Source organism: Lepidochelys olivacea (genome assembly GCF_965140295.1).
Source record: "Lepidochelys olivacea isolate rLepOli2 genome assembly, chromosome: 10".
Lineage (NCBI taxonomy): Eukaryota > Metazoa > Chordata > Testudines > Cheloniidae > Lepidochelys > Lepidochelys olivacea.
Genome location: NC_140420.1, coordinates 2381704 through 2402192, shown reverse-complemented (window position 1 = coordinate 2402192; position 20489 = coordinate 2381704). Strand labels below are relative to the sequence as shown.

Genomic DNA, 20489 nt, shown 5'->3' with positions numbered 1-20489 from the left:
CACGTTCAAGTCCTTTCTCACCCTCTGGCAGGGGGGAGAATTGACCCTTAACACTCACAGTCCGTGCAACCTTTTAGAAGCACCTTATGAGCACTCGATAATTACTCCTCAGCAGACCAGGCTGAGGTAAGTGCTTTACAGCGGGGGAAACTGAGGCTTGGGAAAGTTTTACAACTTCTCCAAGGCCAGAGAGGGAGTCAGTGTCAGAGCCAGGCTTCGTCCCGAGGATTCCTGACTCCCAGTACTGTGCTGAGACCATGAGACCAGCCTGCCTCTCTAATGTGTTCCCGTGACATCACTGGTGCAGAGGAATTCAGCCTGGCTGATGATAACTCTGACCTCTAGAAATAAAGCCTATGGTGCACTGACGGAGAGTGAGGAATTGAGTTGTGGAGAGAGCCGTCCAGCCAATGCTACTTTAATTACAACGGATGATAGGCTCTTGAATGTATGGGAACAAGTTCACCGTGGTCATAAATCTGCTGAAATCAAGGGATTTATGCCAGCAGAGAATTTGCCAGCTGGGAACATAGGAATTGCTGTACTGGATCAGAACCATGGCCCACTTAGCCTGGTATCCTGCCTCTGAGAATGGCTGGTACCACTTACGAAAATCGCCGCAGGGGACAGCCATGGCCTAGCCAGCTCATAGGGAAAGTTTCTTCCTAACTTCTGTCACGTCGAGGTTGGTTCATGCCCTAGATGTGTTCCATGGTCTGACTCTTAATGAGAGGAAGAAGAAGGGGGATATGCATGCCCAGAAGCCAGCTCCTGCCTTGTGTTCCAGGCACTGCTGGTCGGCGGGAGAGACCTGGTCTGTGGTGCTGCAATGCAACACTCTCTCCAGCTGCCTGGCTACGTGACATGGTTTCAGTGTGTAGGTGCCATTTGGCTCAGAACACAAACTAGCCCATTAAAAACATTCTTGGACAAATCGTTAGCAGGCTGTTGCAGTTTCCTGAAGATTTAAAGTCCATAAATATTTACTGATGCGATTGAACAGGCAACCCTGTTTTTAGACCATTTCAAACTATGAATTTGAAGCTGTTATGGTTTCATTAAACACCTATTAATGTGAACGTGTTTCTAATACCAGTAGGAAAGGAAAACAAAACAAACGGGTTGTGATACAAGCTGCCTGAAACAAAGGCATTCACAGCTGCTTGTCTGGAGCTTCCTGCTTTTCTGTGGCTAGGAGCAAGCTGGTATTGAATAGGGATGGAAATATAATGCCCAACTAAGAATGATTCAAACGGTATTGAATTAATTCAATAAAGGGAAAGGATCTGTCTGTACTGACAGATCTGACATTTAAATTCCTGGTCCAGGGAGCTGCAGTATAAAAAGTTAATAGGATGTAGGTTTCTAACAATACATATCACATAATTCTAGGGATATTGTGCGGGCCCCTTACAATTACTGTACCACATGTGGAATATAGACTTCAGTTCTGGTCACCCCATTTGGGATAGATCAGTTAAACTGAAGAATCCAGTACAGGGCAGCTGAGATGCTCCGTGGAATGGAGGGGCTTATGAATGAGGTGGGAAAGACAAAATTGGGGTTATTTAGCTTTGAGCAAAGATGATTAAGAAGTAACACGACTGAAGGTTTTCAACCAGCTAGCTGATAGTTTGATCTATGGGAGGCTGCTGGACAGACCAGAAATAGGGATTATAGGTTTACGTTAAGAAGGAATATATGTCTCAGTAGTAAAAATTTCACGTGGCACTTTACAATGTGTGGTGAATACGGAACGGACGTACAGGGAAGGTGGTGGAGTCCAATAGTATTAATGTGTTTAAGCAAAGGGACGAGTGTGTGGAATATAACACATGAAATGAGTTCTGTGCATGGGAGGAACCAGCTTCCCTTTCGTGGAGTTGGGAGGGAAGTTACTGCTGGTCTTGTATACAAGAGAAGGTAAACAGGAGAGCCCATCTGACCGTCTCTAGTATTGATTATTGTGTGCCTCTGCCATGTTCTTTCTTGTTCATCTAATCTGTAAAGGACACTCCATATCTTTTTAATGTCTTGTATGGGAGCCTTCCCAGGTCTCTAATTTAGTTTGGTTGCCCTTCTCTGGGCCTATTCTATTTTTGCGGTTTCCTTTTGGAGAAGGACACCGTGCCGCCTACACATGGAACGCCATTCTAATATGTGCTTTGAGTGGAGGTCTTTATTGTGCTGCCCACTGCAGCAGCTGGATCTTTCTCCTAGGTGGTTAGTCTCTTTAGAACAATCAGTGTGTAGGAGTAGCTCACGGTTCCTTCCATTTGCACTTGTCGGGCTGAGTTTCATTTCTCAGTGCGTTACCCTTTTTACCTGGTATTTTTTGGGTCCTTCTGAAGTTCTTTTCACTCCTCTCTAGACCTGACTAGTCTGACTAATCTTGTGTTAGCTACAGATTCTGATTCCACATGGGTCAATTATTCTACCAGATCACTGGGAAACATACGAAATACCACTGGCCCCAGTGCGGATTCTTAGGACACCCAGCTATTAACTTCCTTCTGTGGTGAGCATGGAGCACTCATTCCCACTCTTTGTTCTCCATCTCTTAGCCAGTCACTAGTCACTTGTCTAAAGATTGCCTCAGCCAGTGATTCCCCCATCCCACATGTTGCTCATTAGCGTACTTCTTGTGGAATTAGGAGGCCGTACCATACAGTGTGTGTGTTCCATCGATGGTTGGTCTCTATGTTCCGTTTGCATTTGTGTGGTGTCTGGGCCTCATGCTGCCTGTAGTGATTTATTAACAGCAGCCACAGGAATGCAGTATGTACGCTAAGTCTGACTCCCTCACTTTGACCACACTTCCCTTTGGAGAGAAGTAACCCTCATAGATGCAAGGCCTTTAGATGGGCCTGGTCTTTGTGATGCAGGGATCGGTGCTAAGGTAGAGCTCTGACCGTTTGGGCAATGGATCTCAGATGCACATCACCGCGCAACCCATCCACTGTAACCCATCCACAGGAACCCTTTTGAAAGCCTTCAGGGCTGCTACGCCTGTATAATGATATTGCCATATGCCTTCATTCACCAAGCTATAATTTATTCTTATTCATAATTAACAGTAATGTATCCCCATCCAGGCCTATTAAAATACCAAAAGCTTCACAGAGGAAAGCACAAGAATGTGCAGGACAAAATCAGAATATCCCAACCCCTTCCATGGGATATTGGGAATGATGAATGTTACACTACTGCTGTCCATCTTGCTTTTGTTTAATTATCATTTTTGTATTGTTCTTGTCTCTGGAGACTCGATCTGGCAGGAATGGCTTGATGGATTATGTATGAAATCCAGGTCAACATGTCCAAGTATTACTGCCTTGTAATTTGCTGCGCCACAGAGGCCAATATAGATGCCTTGTGTTATTAATTATACCAATATATTTTCATGAGTAATGTGATTAATTAGGCTGTATGTATTATGACTCCGCCAGACCTGTTCTGTTAGTGTGTTTGTTCTTGGATGGAACTGATTGACTTAGAGTGAGAACAACATAGATTCAGTTGCAACATAGATTCAGTCACATTTGTTTTCTTCTAGACTGTTTGAGGAAAAAATAATAATCCATAAAATTCATTTTTATGCAAGGAAAATGTAAAACATTGGGGTGTGGTGAGGGACATAATCTGAATAGCAATTCATAGCCGGGAGTACATTCAGTCCAGGGAACAGGCAACCTGAACTGACAGATGTTTTAAAAACGCCTTTGCCTTTGTTACTGATTGTGATCCTAAGAGCATCCCAGTGCCAGAGGGCAAGGTATTGTATAGTGAGTTTCAGCTGCTCTAACCAGTTCAGTGTGCCCCAACTTGCTATAGTTACAATCTGTATCTAAAAGGTACCATGTAAAATGTCGTTGGAAAACTAATAACTCCCTGATCATTAATATTCTTGTGAAACATATGCATGGAATTTTCATCACGAGTTATGGATATAACTGGAATGATAACTAAAATGTGTTTAAACCAGGCAAGTCAGGGGGTGTTGGTAAACAAGGAATGTGTATATGCTTCTCGGTCCAGCTTGGTCATCAGGTTGAGACAATGAAATTCTAATTACATATGAGGTAAACAAAGCTAGAAAACTAACAAATGGGGCAGGAGACAGCATGGTGTCCTAGCAGGAGAGAAACTTGGGCTGGATGTTACGTTTCAAAGATTTGCTGGTCTATAAAGACTGGGGGTCTGACCCTTAAGTGATAAGCAATTGAATCAACTGATTCTATACAATATTACTGTATTACAAAAGTTTATCAAGTGAGGTGCTTTATGAATGCCTATGACACACTGGTGATTAATATCATTGTGATTTTGTATGTATTAATACTACATAAGAAATTATGGATACTTATTATTAGGCTTTACAGTTTGTGACCAAACAAAGGGCGAAACAGGCTTTCCCCCAGACAGGAGAGAAGGCAGCTATTGACCTGTCTCCAGAAACTAAGCAAGGTGTGACCAGAAACTATGGAAGCCCTTTTTACATAGAAATCAAGAAGGAAATGGGAAGCCCAGAGGAAGAGAACAGCATGAGGTCATCCTGCCTCTTGAAATGAGGTCATTGAAGTTTGGAAGAGATAAGCAAGGTCAAGGGCTGAAGCCATCTTTGGCATCCATCATTAGACAGACGTAAGGGGCCAGAGCTCTTGCCAGCTGAGAAAGCTGGGTCCTTCAGCCAAGGAGGGGTGGAAGTCTCTGGGAACTGAATCTATGTGAGAAATCTGTTTAGCAATGATCTTTCACCTGGGCAGGCAAGGGAAGCCAGCGGCTTGTACTTCTATGGAAGGTCCTGACTGAGGGAAAGTTACCCACGGCTGGAAAAAAGATTTGTGAGAAACCATCTTGAACAAAGCCTGTAAACTTGCTAAATTAAGTTTTAGACTTTTAGATGCATGTTTTCATTTGTATTTGTTTGTCACCCTTTCTAACTTTATTCCTTTTACTTGGCATCTCTTCACCTATGTCCTACTGTTAATCAATTTGTTTTATTTTTTTACTGTAACCCAGCTCAGTGCTGTGTTTGCAGGGAGGGGTGTATTTACCCCAGTTAATGAGCTGTGATGTGCCATTAAAGAGACAAAAGCACAACAAACCTTATTTCTCAGAATTGGCCAGGAGAGGGCTGGACGCTCCAGGGCACATGATTTTGGGAAAATTCAGGACTGGGAGTGTGTTGAGATCATCTAATGGGATCTGCAGGGAGCCTCCACTCCACCGGGCTCTGACCCAGCACCCTAGAGGGTCAGCAGCATTGACCCCTGGGCAGGGTTGTGGACCCTCTGTGTTACCCTCCTAGGGTCACTTCCTACCACTGCTCTCTCCGCTTCCAGTCCCAGAAAAGGAGAAAGAAAATAGAAAAGGGAAACCAAATTGTCAGCCCCAGCCGGACTCAGCATGCAGTCCTTGGGGTGTCAGGGAGGGTCTCTTTTGAGCTGGGATGCTCCCTTTTTAACCCTGTCTCCAGCTGGAGCATGCTCTGCAGGGTTGGAGGGGCAGGGCTAGCTGGGTCCAGTATAGACTCTTAACCCCTTCTGTTCCAGTGTGGGGTTTGTTGGCTGGAACCATGGCTAGCGGAAGCCAGAGTGCAGTGGGGGCCTGTAGACTGGCTGCTGGGATCAGAGCTGCTGAACCAGGGCTGTCTTGCACATGGGCTGTTTCCTGCACTCGTATAGACTGGCTGTGACCATTGCAAGCTGGGAGCTATAGCAAAAAAGCATTGCAGGGCCCCCAGGGTTACAGGGAAGGTGGTGACACAACCCCTCACTGGTCTGGATTGCAGCCCCAATGGACCGTGACACTGATGTCCTCTTAGGTTTTGTTTAGGATTTTAAGGTATGATGTGAGATCACATTAGCTAGCTCCAGCTAACATCTTCTAGTCAAGGCACAAGCACATGCTAACATGGTGAAAGTAAAGCCTGTCAGGAAGACACGGCTTTAACGCGATCATTTTCGCACATGCTGAAGAGCGTGTGTTAGACCAAGCTAGCTAATGCGCTCTATCCTCAGACCACAAAACCCTCCTCTACACAAAGCGACAGATAATAAAACCTGAGCCACATGGAGCCCCACCTGAAGCCAGTGGGACTGCAGAGTTCCACCCTCACCGATTCAATTGCAGGATATAGATCACACTGTTTACCGTTTGTACCCTTTATTTCTTTAGAATTGCACTCAGCTTGGGCAGTGACGTTGGACTGGTCAGTTTTGCTTGCTGTTTCTCATGCATAGTTCAGTACTTTTGTGTTTTGGTTTCCAACAACGCTGCACCCTGCTTTCACGGAGTTTATTCAAAAATATCGAAGGAGCCTTTTCTGTTTGTATCAGGTTTGTAAATCACATTTTTTCCCCTTTGCAAAGTCAAAATATCGGGTCTAAATCTAGTTGACAGTGTGGTGCCTTGGAGACTTGCTTACACCCCCCAGCATACTGCAGCTCGCAGAGGCGTTTGCACTTCACAAAGAAGTTTGATAAGGTGTTGTCAATTTGCATACTTGGAGGAGAGGATGGAGCACTCACAGTTCAGCTGCACCGCGGGAACAATCACATGTGGACAGATTTCAACAAAGGGTCTTTCAGGTTAAACAGCAGTTTGCTTGGCTTCTTACCCTCTGTGTTAGCTTTGAGTCTGTGGGCTAGAATCTCCCTCCCAGTTCTTGCAGGACCCTGTAGTGCAATCATGACATCATACGGAAATTAGTGTGATGTCCCAAACAGTGCTCTGACTTCCCCATAGGACCCAGCAGCTGGGCTCAGGCAGGAGGAAAGCCCTCATTAAACCTAAATCTCTGCAGTAGTCAGGAAATGGTTATGTGCCCGCAAAAAAAAAAGAAAAAAAAGGGGTGAAAAAATCACTGGCCAGTCCCTGCTTTCATCTAATGTGTTTGGCAGTTCTCCCTGTTGTGAAAGACCCTCCCCAAGGTCTTCTGGGCCTGGTTTTCCATTGAGCTGCACCTTGTGCAGTCCTTTACACTGGTACAAAACTTGTGCAAACGTGCCACCAACCCAGAGCAGCAACACATTGCGCTCACTGCCCAGATGCAGAAGGGTGGAGAACCAGGGCCCGTGTTTTCTGCGTCAAGATCTTTGTGCTCAGGATACTCAATCACCATGGCACTGAGGACTGTTGTGTCTTTTGTTTCCATAAAGGTCAAAGAAGAGTCATCCTCCTTTAAGTGCCAAGAAGAGGCCTTCTACCTTCTGGTGCAAGAAGACATTGAACAGTAAGGCTGCTGCGCGGCTTTTCATTCCTGAGCAGGCCCCGGCGTGGACCCTGGTTACCCCTTGGTCACTTTCCTTTTCATTATGAGTTAGATCACGGGAGCTTTTCTTGTGAACTTTGTGTAACTTAGCTCTGTGTCGCTACCGCTGCTGATGACAGCCGTGTCCTTTTGTGGGATAATGTCCCTTCTGCTGATACCCACAGACCTACTCTTTGCCCATCTGGCTTTTCTTCTCATTGTAGCTGCTGGGACTGGGGGTGGGGAGAGTCCCTTCTTCATTTGAATCTCACGCGACACAGTAAGCATGATTGAGGCTCCTGAAGGACCAGGGCTCATCGCTGGCTAAATTAAAGCCCCACTGACCATCCCTTCTGTTCATTGACACAATCCTTAGACCACCATGCCCACCTAGTAATGAGGGTGGCACTAGTCCCTGAATGCCTTTCTTTGATCTCACTAGTCTCGTTCAAATGGGACTGCTTCCGTGCTTTGATGGATTGAGGCTCGAGAGCTTGCACCTTGCAGGATTGAGCCCATAGCCACAAAGCAAAACGAAAGCTGCCTCTGGACAGCATGTGTCTGTGTCTGCATTCAGGCCCACTGGGTTCACTGGTTGAAGCATTTTAGTCTGTTGCAGGCTGCTTAGGCTTTGCTCCTCACCCAAGCCCTCGTCTTTGCCAGCTGCTGCAGGCTGGCTCTGAGCAGTGGCTCTTTTCCAGGTCAGATTCGCTTACCCAGTTTCAGATGTTACCAGTCTAAGTCGATGTAATTAAATGTTTCTGTGAGTGAGAACCACTTGGAGGATGTCTGGCAGTGACTCAGGGTTCCCACCTTCACTGATATTCCTAACTGCTTGGTTGTTTCTTTACAGTGAGCCCATGAAACATTTTAAATTAAATCTGTGCCCAGCACAAAAGCGCAGATTGAGATGCTGATAGTTTTTGTGTTTCTGCAGGAATTGCAACGTGCTGCACTCCTGGCCTCCAGTGAGTGCAGCATCCTGAACTAGTGGGCAGGTGCAGTGTAATCCCCCAGGGACAAGACGTGCTTGTTCTCACCTACCTCTCTGTGACGATGTGACGCAGCAGGGAGGGGGGAGTGTTGACCTGGGAATGTGCCCTGTGGATGGGAGACCTGAGAGCCTGTCACCTGAGCCAGGAGGGGGAGGGGGAGGTAACACCTCTGCCCAGGAATGTGAAGACAGGCTGCAGGAGAGAGCCTGCTGGGGGAGGTTAGTTTTCAGTTTGGGGATGGGTGGAGGAACACAGGGAACCCCAGGGCTGGGGTCTAAGCTCCCTGCTCCCCCAGAAGGACTTGACTGAGGGGTCCTGGGTGTACCCACAAGCTCTGTTTTGGACTGTGTTCCTGTTGTCCAATAAACCTTCTGTTTTACTGGCTGGCTGAGAGTCTCAGTGAATCCCAGGAAGCAGGGTGCAGGGCCTGGACTCCCCCACACTCCGTGACACTCTCCCTGCTATGAACAATCAATAAGAATGGCCATACTGGGTCAGACCAATGGTCCACCCAGCCCAGTATCCTGTCTTCCGACAGTGGCTAGTGCCAGGTGCCCCAGAGGAAATTAACAGAACAGGGCAATTATTGTGTGATCCATCCCCAGTCATCCACTCCTACCTTCTGGCAATCAGAGGTTTAGGGACACCCAGAGCATAGGGTTACGTCCCTGACAGTCTTGGCTAATAGCCAACTTATCGCTTATCTAGTGCTTTTTTCAACCCAGTTATATTTTTGGCCTTCACTACATCCCCTGGCAACGAGTTCCCCTGGTTGACTGTGTTGTATGAAGAAGTACTTCATTATGTTTATTTTAAACCTGCTGCCTATTAATTTCATATGGTGATCCCTGGTTCTTGTGTCATGTGAAGGGGTAAATGACATGTTCCTAGTCACTTTCTCCACACCAGTCACGATTTTATAGACCTCTGTCATATTCCAAGCTGAACTGTCCCTGTCTTTTTAATCTCTCTTCATATGGAATCTGCCCCATACCCTTAATCATTTTTACTGCCCTTCTCTGTCCTTTTTCCGTTTCTAATATATCTTTTTTGAAATAGGGCAGCCATAACTGCACAGAGTATTCAAGATGTGGGTGTAGCATGGATTCATAAAGTGGCATTATGATATTTACTGTCTTATCATCTGTCCCTTTCCTAATAGTTTCTAACATTCTGTTCGCTTTTTTGACTGCTGCTGCACATTGAGCAGATGGTTTCAGAGAACTAACCACAATGACTCCAAGATCTCCTTCTTGAGTGGTAACAGATCATTTAGACCCTATCGTTTTGTACGTGTAGCTGGGATTATGTTTTCCAGTGTGCATAACTTTGCATTGATCAACACTGAATTTCATGTTCCATTTTGTTGCCCAGTCACCCAGTTTAAAGTGAGATCCCTTTGTAACTTTTTGCAGTCTGTTTTGGATTAAACTATTTTGAGTAATTTTGTATCATCTGCAAACTTTGCCACTTCTGCACATTGAGCAGAGGTCTCCATTGAGCTGTCTACAGTAGTGCCCAGGTCCCTGACCTGAGCTGATACGGTTAATCTAGACCCTTGTAAGGTGCATACGTAGTTTAAATTTTCCCCTCCAGTGTACATTACTTTGTGTTCATCAACCCTGGACTTCATTTGCCATCATGTTGCCTATTCCCCTGGCTTGTTTAGGTCTCTTTGAAGTTCCTCACCATCCTCTCTGGTTCTGACTGGCCTAAATAACGCTGCAATGAAAGACCTGCGACTGGCCCAGGTCAGCTGAGTCAGGCTCGCGGGGCCCAGATTGTGGGGCTATTAAATTGCAGTGTAAACATTTTGGGCCTGGGCTCTGAGTCCCCACAAGGCGAGAGGGTCCTAGATCCTAGGCTCCAGCCAGAGCCTGAACATCTACGCATCAATTTTATAGCTCCAGACCCTGAGCACGGAGAGCCTGAGCCAGCTGGCCCAGACCAGCCATGGCTGCACCGTGTGTCTTTCGTTGCAGTGTAGAAATGTACGTGTCATATGCACAGGTGGCTCCCTCACTACTCACCTCCCTTCATGAATATATTCAACAACACAGGGACGTAGTATGGAATCCTGCTGCCTCCTCTGTTAACCTTTTCCCATGGTGCAAATTGACCATTTAATCGCATTCCTTGCTTTCTGTGTCTCAGCCAGTTTTTGATCCGTGACAATACTTTGTATCTCACTGGTTGATGACTTAGCTTATTTGAATCTAAAACTATTTGGTCAACTGGTTCTCCTTTATCCACTGCTTTTCTGACACATTCAAAGAATTCTAAGAGATTAGTGAGACACGATTTTCCTTTGCAGAAATCCTGCTGGTTAGACCCTGTCACGTTATGATCTTCCAGGGGTTTTGCTATTCTGTTTTTAATTATCATTTTAACCAATTCACCAGGTACGGATGTAAGGCTCATTGCTCTACAATTCTCCTAGAGCCTTTTTAAGATATACTTACAATATTAGCTACCCTCCAGTCCTCTGGAACAGTGGATGTTTTCAATGAGAGATTGCAGATTTTTGTTAGCCCCTCAACTACTTCAGCCCTATGCTCCTTCAGACCTCTTGGCTGGACCAGCTGGCTCGGTAGCTAATTGCTTTTTAAATGATCAGTTTGCCTCAGATCTCTTTTTCCGCCACCTCAGCCTCTGAGCGCACCTCAGCTTTGTTACCAGAAGGAGCAGGTGCGATGTAGGAATCTCCCCAACGTTCTCTGCAGTGAAGACTGGTGCAAAGAAATCATCTAGCTTCTCAGCACTTTCCTCGTCTTCCCAGATTGCTCCGCTGTAACTCCGGGTGATCCAGCAGATTCACCAATTCTTTCCCAGGCTTCCTGCTTCTGACTGAGTTTAAGACTTTCCTGTTTCTTTTTGCACCTTTAGCTATTTACTCTCCGAACTCTATTTTGGCCCTTCCATGTTGTAAGGGCGATGATTTCATCTCCCTGAGGGGACTAAAGGAAGGGGCCTGTTCTCTTTTTCACCCCTATGCAGCTGACTGGCGAGCACCTTGGCAGCCTCCCAGCGGGTTGCCCCTCCCCCATGCCCATTCTTCGCTGGCATGAAGAAAATGTGTGGATGTGATAAGGGAAAGAGGACTGTATCAGGGTAGCAAAGAGGTGTGACACTCCATGAGCTCTGCTCAGGCCAGCTCCAGAATGGATAGCCCCACTAGGGAGAGGACAAGTGCACATGGTGGGGGCAGCAGGGAAAGGCAGTGTCCTCTCTGAAAGGCCCAGTGATGCCTCCACTTCTCAGCCAGCTTGAGGAGTCTTGGGAACAGAATCACCAGGAGATTATGCTAGGAATATGCCTTCCCCTGCGAGTGGGGCTGGGTTCAAGGGCAGCGTCCTAGGCTGGTGCAGCAGGACAGGGGTTCAGTTTAAGAAAATGAAGTCATCACACGCCTGGAGAAATCTATTGAACTTGGAAATAAAAGACTTCTGGGTAGCAGCCGAGCAGGGACACCTAGGAGAGCATCTTTTAAGACCTGAATGGTGCAGGAAAGAGAAGGACCCTTCAGTGTTGACTGTGTTAAAAGGGAAATCTTTGGGCGGAAGTGAAGACAGGATGAATGATTATTTCCAGAAGCTAGAGCGGAGATCCAAGGGAAAGATCCAGACTCGAGCTACAGGGTCTGAATGGCGGAGTGGGTAGATGTCCCGGCCTATGTTGCAGCATGGTTTAATATAAACGAGGATGCAGGAAGTAGAGCAATAAAGACAGAGTGGATCAGAAGCTGCTGTATGTCTGTGTGGGGCCTTGGTTTGATTTGGTGGGCATGCAGTTTGTTACATGAGAAGTGGGATCTGCCCATGGCCACAACTGGCATCTAGCATGTTGATGGGCGTAGCCCGTGATGGCTTTCTGTTGTGAGTCTCTGACGAGGTTCTCTGTTTATGACTGACCAGGCACCCTCTGTAGCCGTTGGTGCTGCCATATGTACTGGGGCAGAGGAGACGCACAGCTCGCGAGGCCTGCACAGTATCAACAGGGTGGACGGGCGGGAGCTTGCCCGGGCTGTGGCTGTGCTGCAGAGACATAAAGGGCTAGAGGTGCTGCCAATGTCCTTTTGTCACCTGGCACTGGTGCTGAAAGGCTCTGTGGTGTGTCCCTTAGGTGGAACTGTTCCCTGTCACCATGGTGCATTGTGAAGGGAGTCAGGGACGGGGAGGCAGGCCCCATGTTCTAGCTACAGTCAACGGTTTAGGCCAAAACATGGCAAATAACACATTTGTCGGGCAGTTGAGCAGTGTCGGCCATAACTTGAGTGTGGTGACAGCAGGCTGAGAACCAGTCACCCTGGTTCATTACTGGCAAGTCCTCTCTTCAGGGCCTGCTGCCTATTTATTTATTTGTCCTAGAGCAGTTTGGAGTGAGATTCCTGCTCTTAACAGACTAACTGTAAACACAGGGGCCCATTACTAATACAGCCCTGAGCTTTCAATTCCTGGGGCCGGCGGAGGACTGGAGCAGCCCTGTGGATTGGCCAAGCACTGGAGATGCAAGTCATGTACAACTGCTACACCGGGGGAAAACGGGCAGCAGCTTGAAGCTGCCAGAGACCATCCTGACGAGGCCAAAGCGCTTGGAGCGCGTCACTAGTTCCTCCTCGGGAACAGTCTAGAAAGGAACCAGCAGAGCAGTTAGTTCAGCTCCTCTCCCGCAGGAAGGTGGACCCTTGGCGAGCTGCTGACTGCGAGATGTGTGACAGTGCCCTTGCCACAGCAGCTGCTTCTTTCGTGAGCCAGACCCCTGTGGCTGATCGAATAACACCCGCACCCCTGGCCAGGGTAGCAGCCACACGAAGAACAGGCCAGCAGCTCAGCCCACTTCCAAATGTGATCCATTCACCAACAGTGACAACGCGAAGTAGTGCTCACGTGAGAGGAGAGAGATTCCTTTCATTTTAACCAGCAAGGCGGCCTGGGATCTCGCTCCTTACCCCAAGTCCTGGCAGGCCGCTGTGACCCAAAGTCATCCCTGCCCTAGGCTGATACCATCACCATTGAAATTGGGGCTGAGCTGTGATGACTTAAGCTGAGGCTGAATTTCTAGATAGGCTCCTGACCAGGCTGCAGGCCCAACTTTCCTTAGCATGATCTGCCTGTACTGCATTGTCTCCAGCTCCTCCTAGTGCCTGGGCTTAGCTGGGCAGACACCATGCATGCTACGGGCTAGGGCTTGCTTAATTTCCTGTGGGCAGGGAGTCGAGCAGCATCTGTGCTCGTCATGAGCTCGGTTTGGTAATCCACTGCTGGACTCCCGCTGCTCTCCTGCTGGGCTTAGCACCAATGACTGTGTGCTCATCTCCCTCGCTGTGGCTGTGCTGAGATTCAGTCATGAGCTGGAGCGAAACTGCCTCTCTTCTTGGGTTAGCTCTTGGGGAGGAAAAAGACCCCAAACCAGCCCGCAGCTGAAAATGCCTTTTAGAAGCTGCGGTCACAGTCAAAATTAAATCAGAAAATGAACTATTACTCAAAGTGACTTGGAGTTGCTCAAGATTTATATGCTTTGGGCAGCTCGAACTCTATTTGCTGGGATGAAGGATACCTAGGGAAACCTCGGCTGCTAGTGCACCGTGACCGTTTGCAATTTCACACCACTTTAAACTCGCTCTCATTGAGATTGTGAAGATGAAAAATGTCTTTATTATAGGAAGTCACAGGTCCCTGATTGGTTGCTAAATGTGTTTTAATGTGTGGTGTGACTGCTAAGGGTTGGGAAGGAGCACGGAAAGGGGGAGCCAGGTTGGTAATTTGAGCTCACACAAGATTTCTGCAAGCCAGAGGAGCTCAAAACAAAGGAATTGTTTTCAGTCTCCTGGCTGCTTTCCCCACACTGAGCTGGCCAGTGCCATTTATTGCAGGCCAGTGATGTGGCTTTTCACACTCTCCTTCCCTCCATTGCTAAGTCACCATGGGATGGGTTGTTTATTCTTGTTCTTTGGTACATTCTCCATTTTCCACCCTTTGTTGTTCCCCAGGGTTCATCCCTTTCTGTTAGTTTGACTGTGTCTAGGGTTCAATATGTGCAGATTGCATACAAGGGATTCAGACCCTTTAGGGCTGAATCCCATCACAACTGTGCCGGGGGTTGTTACACTCTGTTTCATTGTGAGTTGCTCCTTTTTCCATTCCATAAATCTGTGGCTGCTGTTTTGTCAGGTCTCCTTTTATCCTCTCACACTCTGATCATGGTGCCCTTCTCCAGCTGCTGGCTCCGTCTCCTCAGAGCCCAAAGGGCTCATGGGCTGTGAACAGGGGGCTTTTTTCCCCTAGAGTAATTATTTTGTGACAGTCCCTTCCCTGGAGTGACCACCAACCCTGCAGGGATTGCCCTGCTGCAAGATGGAGATGTACAGGGGCAGAGACTGTTGGAGTGGGGAGGAGATTGTCGTTTTCTTGGTAAGTGCAGAGGACAGATTGGCCAGGAAAGCCGGTAGTAGCCCTGGGAGAAAGGAATCCTACAGGTCCCACTCCACATCCTTTTGACATTCTTTCACATTCTGAATCTGAGTCCTTTCCACGCCATTAAACACTACTAAGGCCACAAACAAGGCTCTACCTACATATTGACCTTGTTATGTTTCTGTAACTTTGTAATGCGGATAGGTGGTTGTCCTGTCACTCAGCCCCCAGTCTGGAGGGCCGGCCAGCCAGCTGCTTTTTGTCTGTTCCCTACCCTTGATCCTGTCTAGCTTGGGTGGCCCTAACAGGTGTTAAAGCTCCCACTGGTGTAGCTCTTGGGGTCATTGGAACACACAAGCTTTCTAACCATGCCGAGATGCTGTGTCCAGGGAAGGATTTGGAGCTTGGGACATGGTATATGATCCAAGACTTGCTGAGATATATTGTTCCATCAGGGCTCTTGTGTGTCATGTGTTGCTGGCCTTGTTTTTCCACTATTGTTGTTAATTCTACCAAGCCTTTCTTCCTAGCATCTGCTAGCATTACAGATATGACTTAATTAATCCTTCCAGTGCCACTTTGAGGTAGGTACCAATAAGAGATACGTGCATAAACAGATCTCCCCACACAGACTTGTAACCAGGCCTTCCCTTAATAACAGTCTTAATAAAACACGCCATCATTTGTATTATGAATATTTTGTTCTAGATTAGATAGTGAAAGCCACAAATACTCTCAAAGCATTTCAACAGAATGATTTCAGTCTGTATCTCAGGATCACTTTACCCACCACTGAAATGCAGCCACCTCTGAGGTGAAACACAACAACTGTTCAACAGCTTCCAGCAGGACTCCACAACAGTTTAAGGGAGTAAAGAGGCGCACTGCATCTGAATTTACAGAGTTTAGCCTGGGCACCTTTGCTATGGATTTTTAATGACCACAGACAGTCAAGAAAGTCATTCCTCCGTGCTATGTCTCCTCCAGAAGAGAATCCGCTTAAGATTCCATCAGAGTGGCTCTCCACAGGAGGGGGGCATGCTCAGCCAGAAGGAAAATGGCTGGATATAATACGTATTTTAGGACCACTTGCCTCTGCCATCTTTATGTCTCATGTTTACTTGTCCATGTATGCTGCCTGCCATCTCCTGCACCGAGTGTGCAGCCTTGGGCAACTGCAGAGCACAAGCTACCTGCCCTGAGCTAGTTGTAGCTGAGATTTGCGCCCTTTGGCTGGCCAAGCCCTGTGACCCATGCCTGGGGTCGGGTGCAGCTCGTTGGCCTTGCTGTGTAAGCCTGAGACGATAAAACTGTGTATGTTTCTCTTTCAGCAGCAGGGCTTTGGAGTTGGAGAGACTTTTGTCTCCCGCAGGAGAAGTGACCCTCATACTGCCACCTACCTGTAAGTGCTACTGCATAGTGGTGTCCTTCTTCACAGGAGCATAGATCAGTGCACCCTATCTACTGGGCATCCCATTAGGAATGAGCAGGACATTTCAGGTGTGTAGGTGTTAAGAGTGCAGTGCCCATGGCCCATTCTGCTTAGGCCAGTAATAGCCACTCTGCAGTCTCCAATCACCGAGAGGATTGGATGGGGTGGCCACTCTACTCTGTTCCCAGTCCCTGGGGCCATTTCACTGCCATATTAACTGGCACAGTCCAGTTCTGATTAATGAGATATTGAGAGCCATCCCTAGGACATTGGCCATGATACTGGAGTATGCTGTCTGCCACACCCCATAGCATTGCAGGGCTTGGAGAGAGGCCATCTCTGTTCAGAAGCAGTGAGTTCCACTGAGGGGCAGCCGTTCTGCGTTGAGCCCCTGGGGAAGGCTCCTTCCCAGAATAAGCAGTAGCAAATTCAGTAGCTGTGACAAGTGACTCCTCCTTTGTGATTTTAGCTCCATCCTGCGCAGTTAAACATGGACGGGTCAGGAGGACAGAATTGGTTTGAATGCAATTCCCTCCTCCTCCATGCTATAGATCATGTGTTCAGGACCGTCTGTGCTAGTCAGTGTCTGATGGCTTGATGAAACAAAGTCCTGCCCCTGTTCATGGCATGGGAGATAGGAAACCTGTTGCTGTGACACTCAGCAAGGAGTTCGGAGAAGTGTGTGGGGTCAGATGCTTTAGTGATGTGTGGGGGGAATGCAGCCCTTTAACAAGCAGGAAAGTGTTTGGCTAGAAAAATTGGCCAGGCTCAGGGGTTCCATCGGTGCCCAGTTTTCTTACCTTGTATTGTTAGGCTGGCCAAATGCACAGTGTTCCTGTGCTCTCCCTCTCTCTCAAAGTCTCTTTCAAGGGAAAGCCCATCCTCCAAGCTGCTTGTCTTAAGCGAGCGCTGTATAGCCAGCAAGCCGAGAGCTGGGATGGGAGAGGTGTTTGTGTTGCCTGATGCTCTTGCTTTTCCAGCAACCCTTCATGTGTATTCACTCTGTAATGATCAGTTATTCTTGCATTTATATCTTTTTTCACTCTGGGAACCATGAATGAAACCAGGAGCAAAGTCAAGCACAGACCCTCCTCTCAGCTCATCCGGCAACACAGTTTACAAAAGGCTCTGTTATTATCCCTGCATCCATACTCTCCAACCCTGTAATTAGATGCTTAGGCTGATGATTGCCCCATTGTCCGCTGGATGGGTTTAATCACTCTTTTCTCCTACAGTGGCAATTTTTTTCCAATTAATTATTTCAGTCTGAACCGCAATAGCTGGTTGAGTTTAGAGAGAAATTAAAAAGGGTAGGAAAGGATAATGAAGAGTGAGTTAACTGAGGAGAGGAAGAAACAGCGTGGCTGGATAGCCCAGATTTGTTTTAGGGCACAGCAAAAAAAAAACAACAACAAAACATGGCAAGAGTCTCAAGGGCCTGGTCAACTGACTCAGGCTTGTCCCGCTGTCTGGAGTGGCTCATGACCGGGAGTGCCAGCATCAGGGCAGACTGGCAAGAAGCAGGGCAGAGACCCCAAGCTGGTGGTATGGTCTATAATTAAATTTCATCCACCCAGTAACAAATGTGAACTCTTGAAGCAATATAACCGTCTTACCATGGAGTCACAGACTGTCCCCTTAAGCACTCCAGTCTATCATGCCACTTTGGCAAGCTGGACTTCGTGATAGTTGGTTGTTATACACCAAAGATCACAAAAGATTCAGGTTGCTCCCAGTCATAGAATCATAGAATATCAGGGTTGGAAGGGACCTCAGGAGGTCATCTAGTCCAACCCCCTGCTCAAAGCAGGACCAATCCCCAACTAAATCATCCCTGCCAGGGCTTTGTCAAGCCTGACCTTAAAAACCTCTAAGGAAGGAGATTCCACCCCCTCCCTAGGTAACCCATTTCTGTGCTTCACCACCCTCCTAGTGAAATAGTTTTTCCTAATATCCAACCTAAACCTCCCCCACTGCAGCTTGAGACCACTGCTTCTTGTTCTGTCATCTGCCACCACTGAGAACAACCGAGCTCCATCCTCTTTGGAACCCCCCTTCAGAGAGTTGAAGGCTGCTATCAAATCCCCCCTCACTCTTCTCTTCTGCAGACTAAATAACCCCAGTTCCCAAAGCCTCTCCTCATAAGTCATGTGCCCCAGCCCCCTAATCATTTTTGTTGCCCTCCGCTGGACTCTCTCCAATTTGTCCACATTCCTTCTGTAGTGGGGGAACCAAAACTGGATGCAATAGCCCATGTGTGGCCTCACCAGTGCCGAATAGAGGGGAACAGTCACTTCCCTCAATCTTCTGGCAATGCTCCGACTAATACAGCCCAATATGTCGTTGTCCTTCTTGGCAACAAGGGCATGCTGCTGACTCATTTCCAGCTTCTCGTCCACCGTAATCCCCAGGTCCTTTTCTGCAGAACTGCTGCTTAGCCAGCCTGCAGTGGTGCATGGGATTCTTCCTTCCTAAGTGCAGGACAGAAGTAGGGTTATACATGTCGCTACTAACAAGCATTTCATAAAGTCTACACACATTGTTCTAAGTCCAATACCCACCTGAGTCTAACACACAGGTGAAACAGACTGGGTTCCAGCAATGAATTTGTCAGTGCTTGGCTGAGGCCTAAAGCCTTGACAAGAGCGGGCACCTTGTGTGCCAGCATCACAGTGCTCACGGGGCTCATGCTGTGAGGCTAGGTGTCCCCTTGCCAGGCTTCAGAGCCTGGGCTCCATCCCAAGCTTGAACGTCTGCACTCCAATTTTAGCCCTGCGGTGAGAGCTCGAGTCAGTTGACCCGGGTCCTGAGAGTTGCTGCCGTGCGTCTTTTTGCTGCCTATAAGTACCCTCAGGCTCCCTCTTTCTCTCTCCATAGAGCACTTTTGGACTTGCAAATATCCTCCTTGGAAACAACCCGATGGCATCTTGAGGAGGAGGAGTGGCCTTCCTGGCCCAAAGGCTCTGCTCTTGTTCGTGTGTGCTGCCAAGAAGCTGTGGTGCTGGCCATGCTGGGAATGCCTCGGCACGCAGATGGCCGTGGCCACGCTAGGACAAAAGGAGCTGTTAGCTAACTTGTTTTAACCAACCCATTTTAAAGCCTAGTGTAGGACAGGGTTGCAAGCTGGATTTGAACAGGTTTTAGCTAGTCATGTTGCAGCTTCTGTTCTCCTTCTAAGACTCTCCTTGAGCAGCCAAAGCATGTTAAAATCCACACTAGGGTTTTAAAAGGGGTTAGCTAATATTTATAGAAATAGATCTGTTGTGGACAAGTCCACAGACAGGTGCTGCTGACTCTAAAGTCTAGGAGTCTTTTGCTTTTGATGGTGCCTGGTTATTTTCCACAATCGTAAATCAATGAACTTTTTTATGTTCCTCTGATCGCCACTGGCCTCACTTCCTTGAAATCGTTTCAAATGCCAACTCCTGAGAGGTTCTGGAATGGGACTGGCCCATAGGGCCTGGCCTCTCTGTTTTACTGGTTCCAACAGTCGGAGGGACTGAATGGCTCAGGGAATTGGGAATAGGGCTTTTCACCTCTAAGCTGCCTGCTCATGTGTGACCCAGGTAGGTAGCAACCACAGGCATTATCATCTAATGGCTGTTGGATTAAATGTGTTGGTGAGCCTTGGAGCCTAAAACCCAGCATCACAGCTGGCACTAATTAGCCCCCTCATTAGCAATCTCAGCAGCCAAGGCATTAATGGGTCATGGAGGCTGAGCTTCCCTTTGATCCCTAGAAGGGGTCCTCCGTGGGAGGGGTGATGCACATGGGTGCTGGGCAGTGTGCAGCTGTCCACACGGTACCTGTTTTGTGGATAAGTAGACTTCAGCCTCGAAGGCTGCTGTTCTGGCACTTTTCACCAGCACTAACTTCACCTTGTAGCTGTTTAGAAAGGAGAATTCCAGGCACAGCCCTCTGGGCCGCCATCTCGCGCCCCATTGTAGCAATGAACACATTGTGCCGCACTGTCTTTTATTTCAGTCACCGACTTGGCACAGTGATTTTTGCCAAGCTCCTCTGTGCCTTCCCATGAGACTGAAGCACCATGAAGAGGAAAGGGGGGAACTGTGAGAACTGGGAGCAGAGCTAGCCCTGGAGCAGCAATGAGTTGTGAACAAGAAGGGCTGATCCAGCCCGCATTGGTTTTGTTTCCTCCTGGCCTGCATGCTCAGCGGAGCAATCCAAGAATGAAGAAGCTGATGCAAAGCAGCAGCACCAGGAATTTCTGCTTCAGGAGCATGAGCATCTAGGGTGAGCCAAGTGACCAGGTGTGCAAACGCCTCCACCGGGGCGCAAACCTAGAGCTGAGCTGAGCAGTGAGCTATGTCCGTCCCTTGGGCTGCCCAATCAGCTAGAGATAGAATTCCCTTTGCAGAGGAGGATTCCAGGGA

At 47.8% G+C, this 20489-nt stretch overlaps 1 protein-coding gene across 8 annotated transcripts in view; it reads left to right on the top strand.

Annotated features, from left to right (window-relative positions):
• Positions 1-20489, top strand: part of TNRC6A (trinucleotide repeat containing adaptor 6A) — a 178794-nt gene that overhangs the window by 47622 nt on the left and 110683 nt on the right. For all 8 annotated transcript variants that reach the window (XM_084642247.1, XM_084642246.1, XM_084642248.1 and 5 more), the window contains exon 2: positions 7164-7237. In XM_084642247.1, the coding sequence (XP_084498373.1) occupies positions 7164-7237 (74 nt within the window). The remainder of the gene's footprint in view (positions 1-7163; positions 7238-20489) is intronic.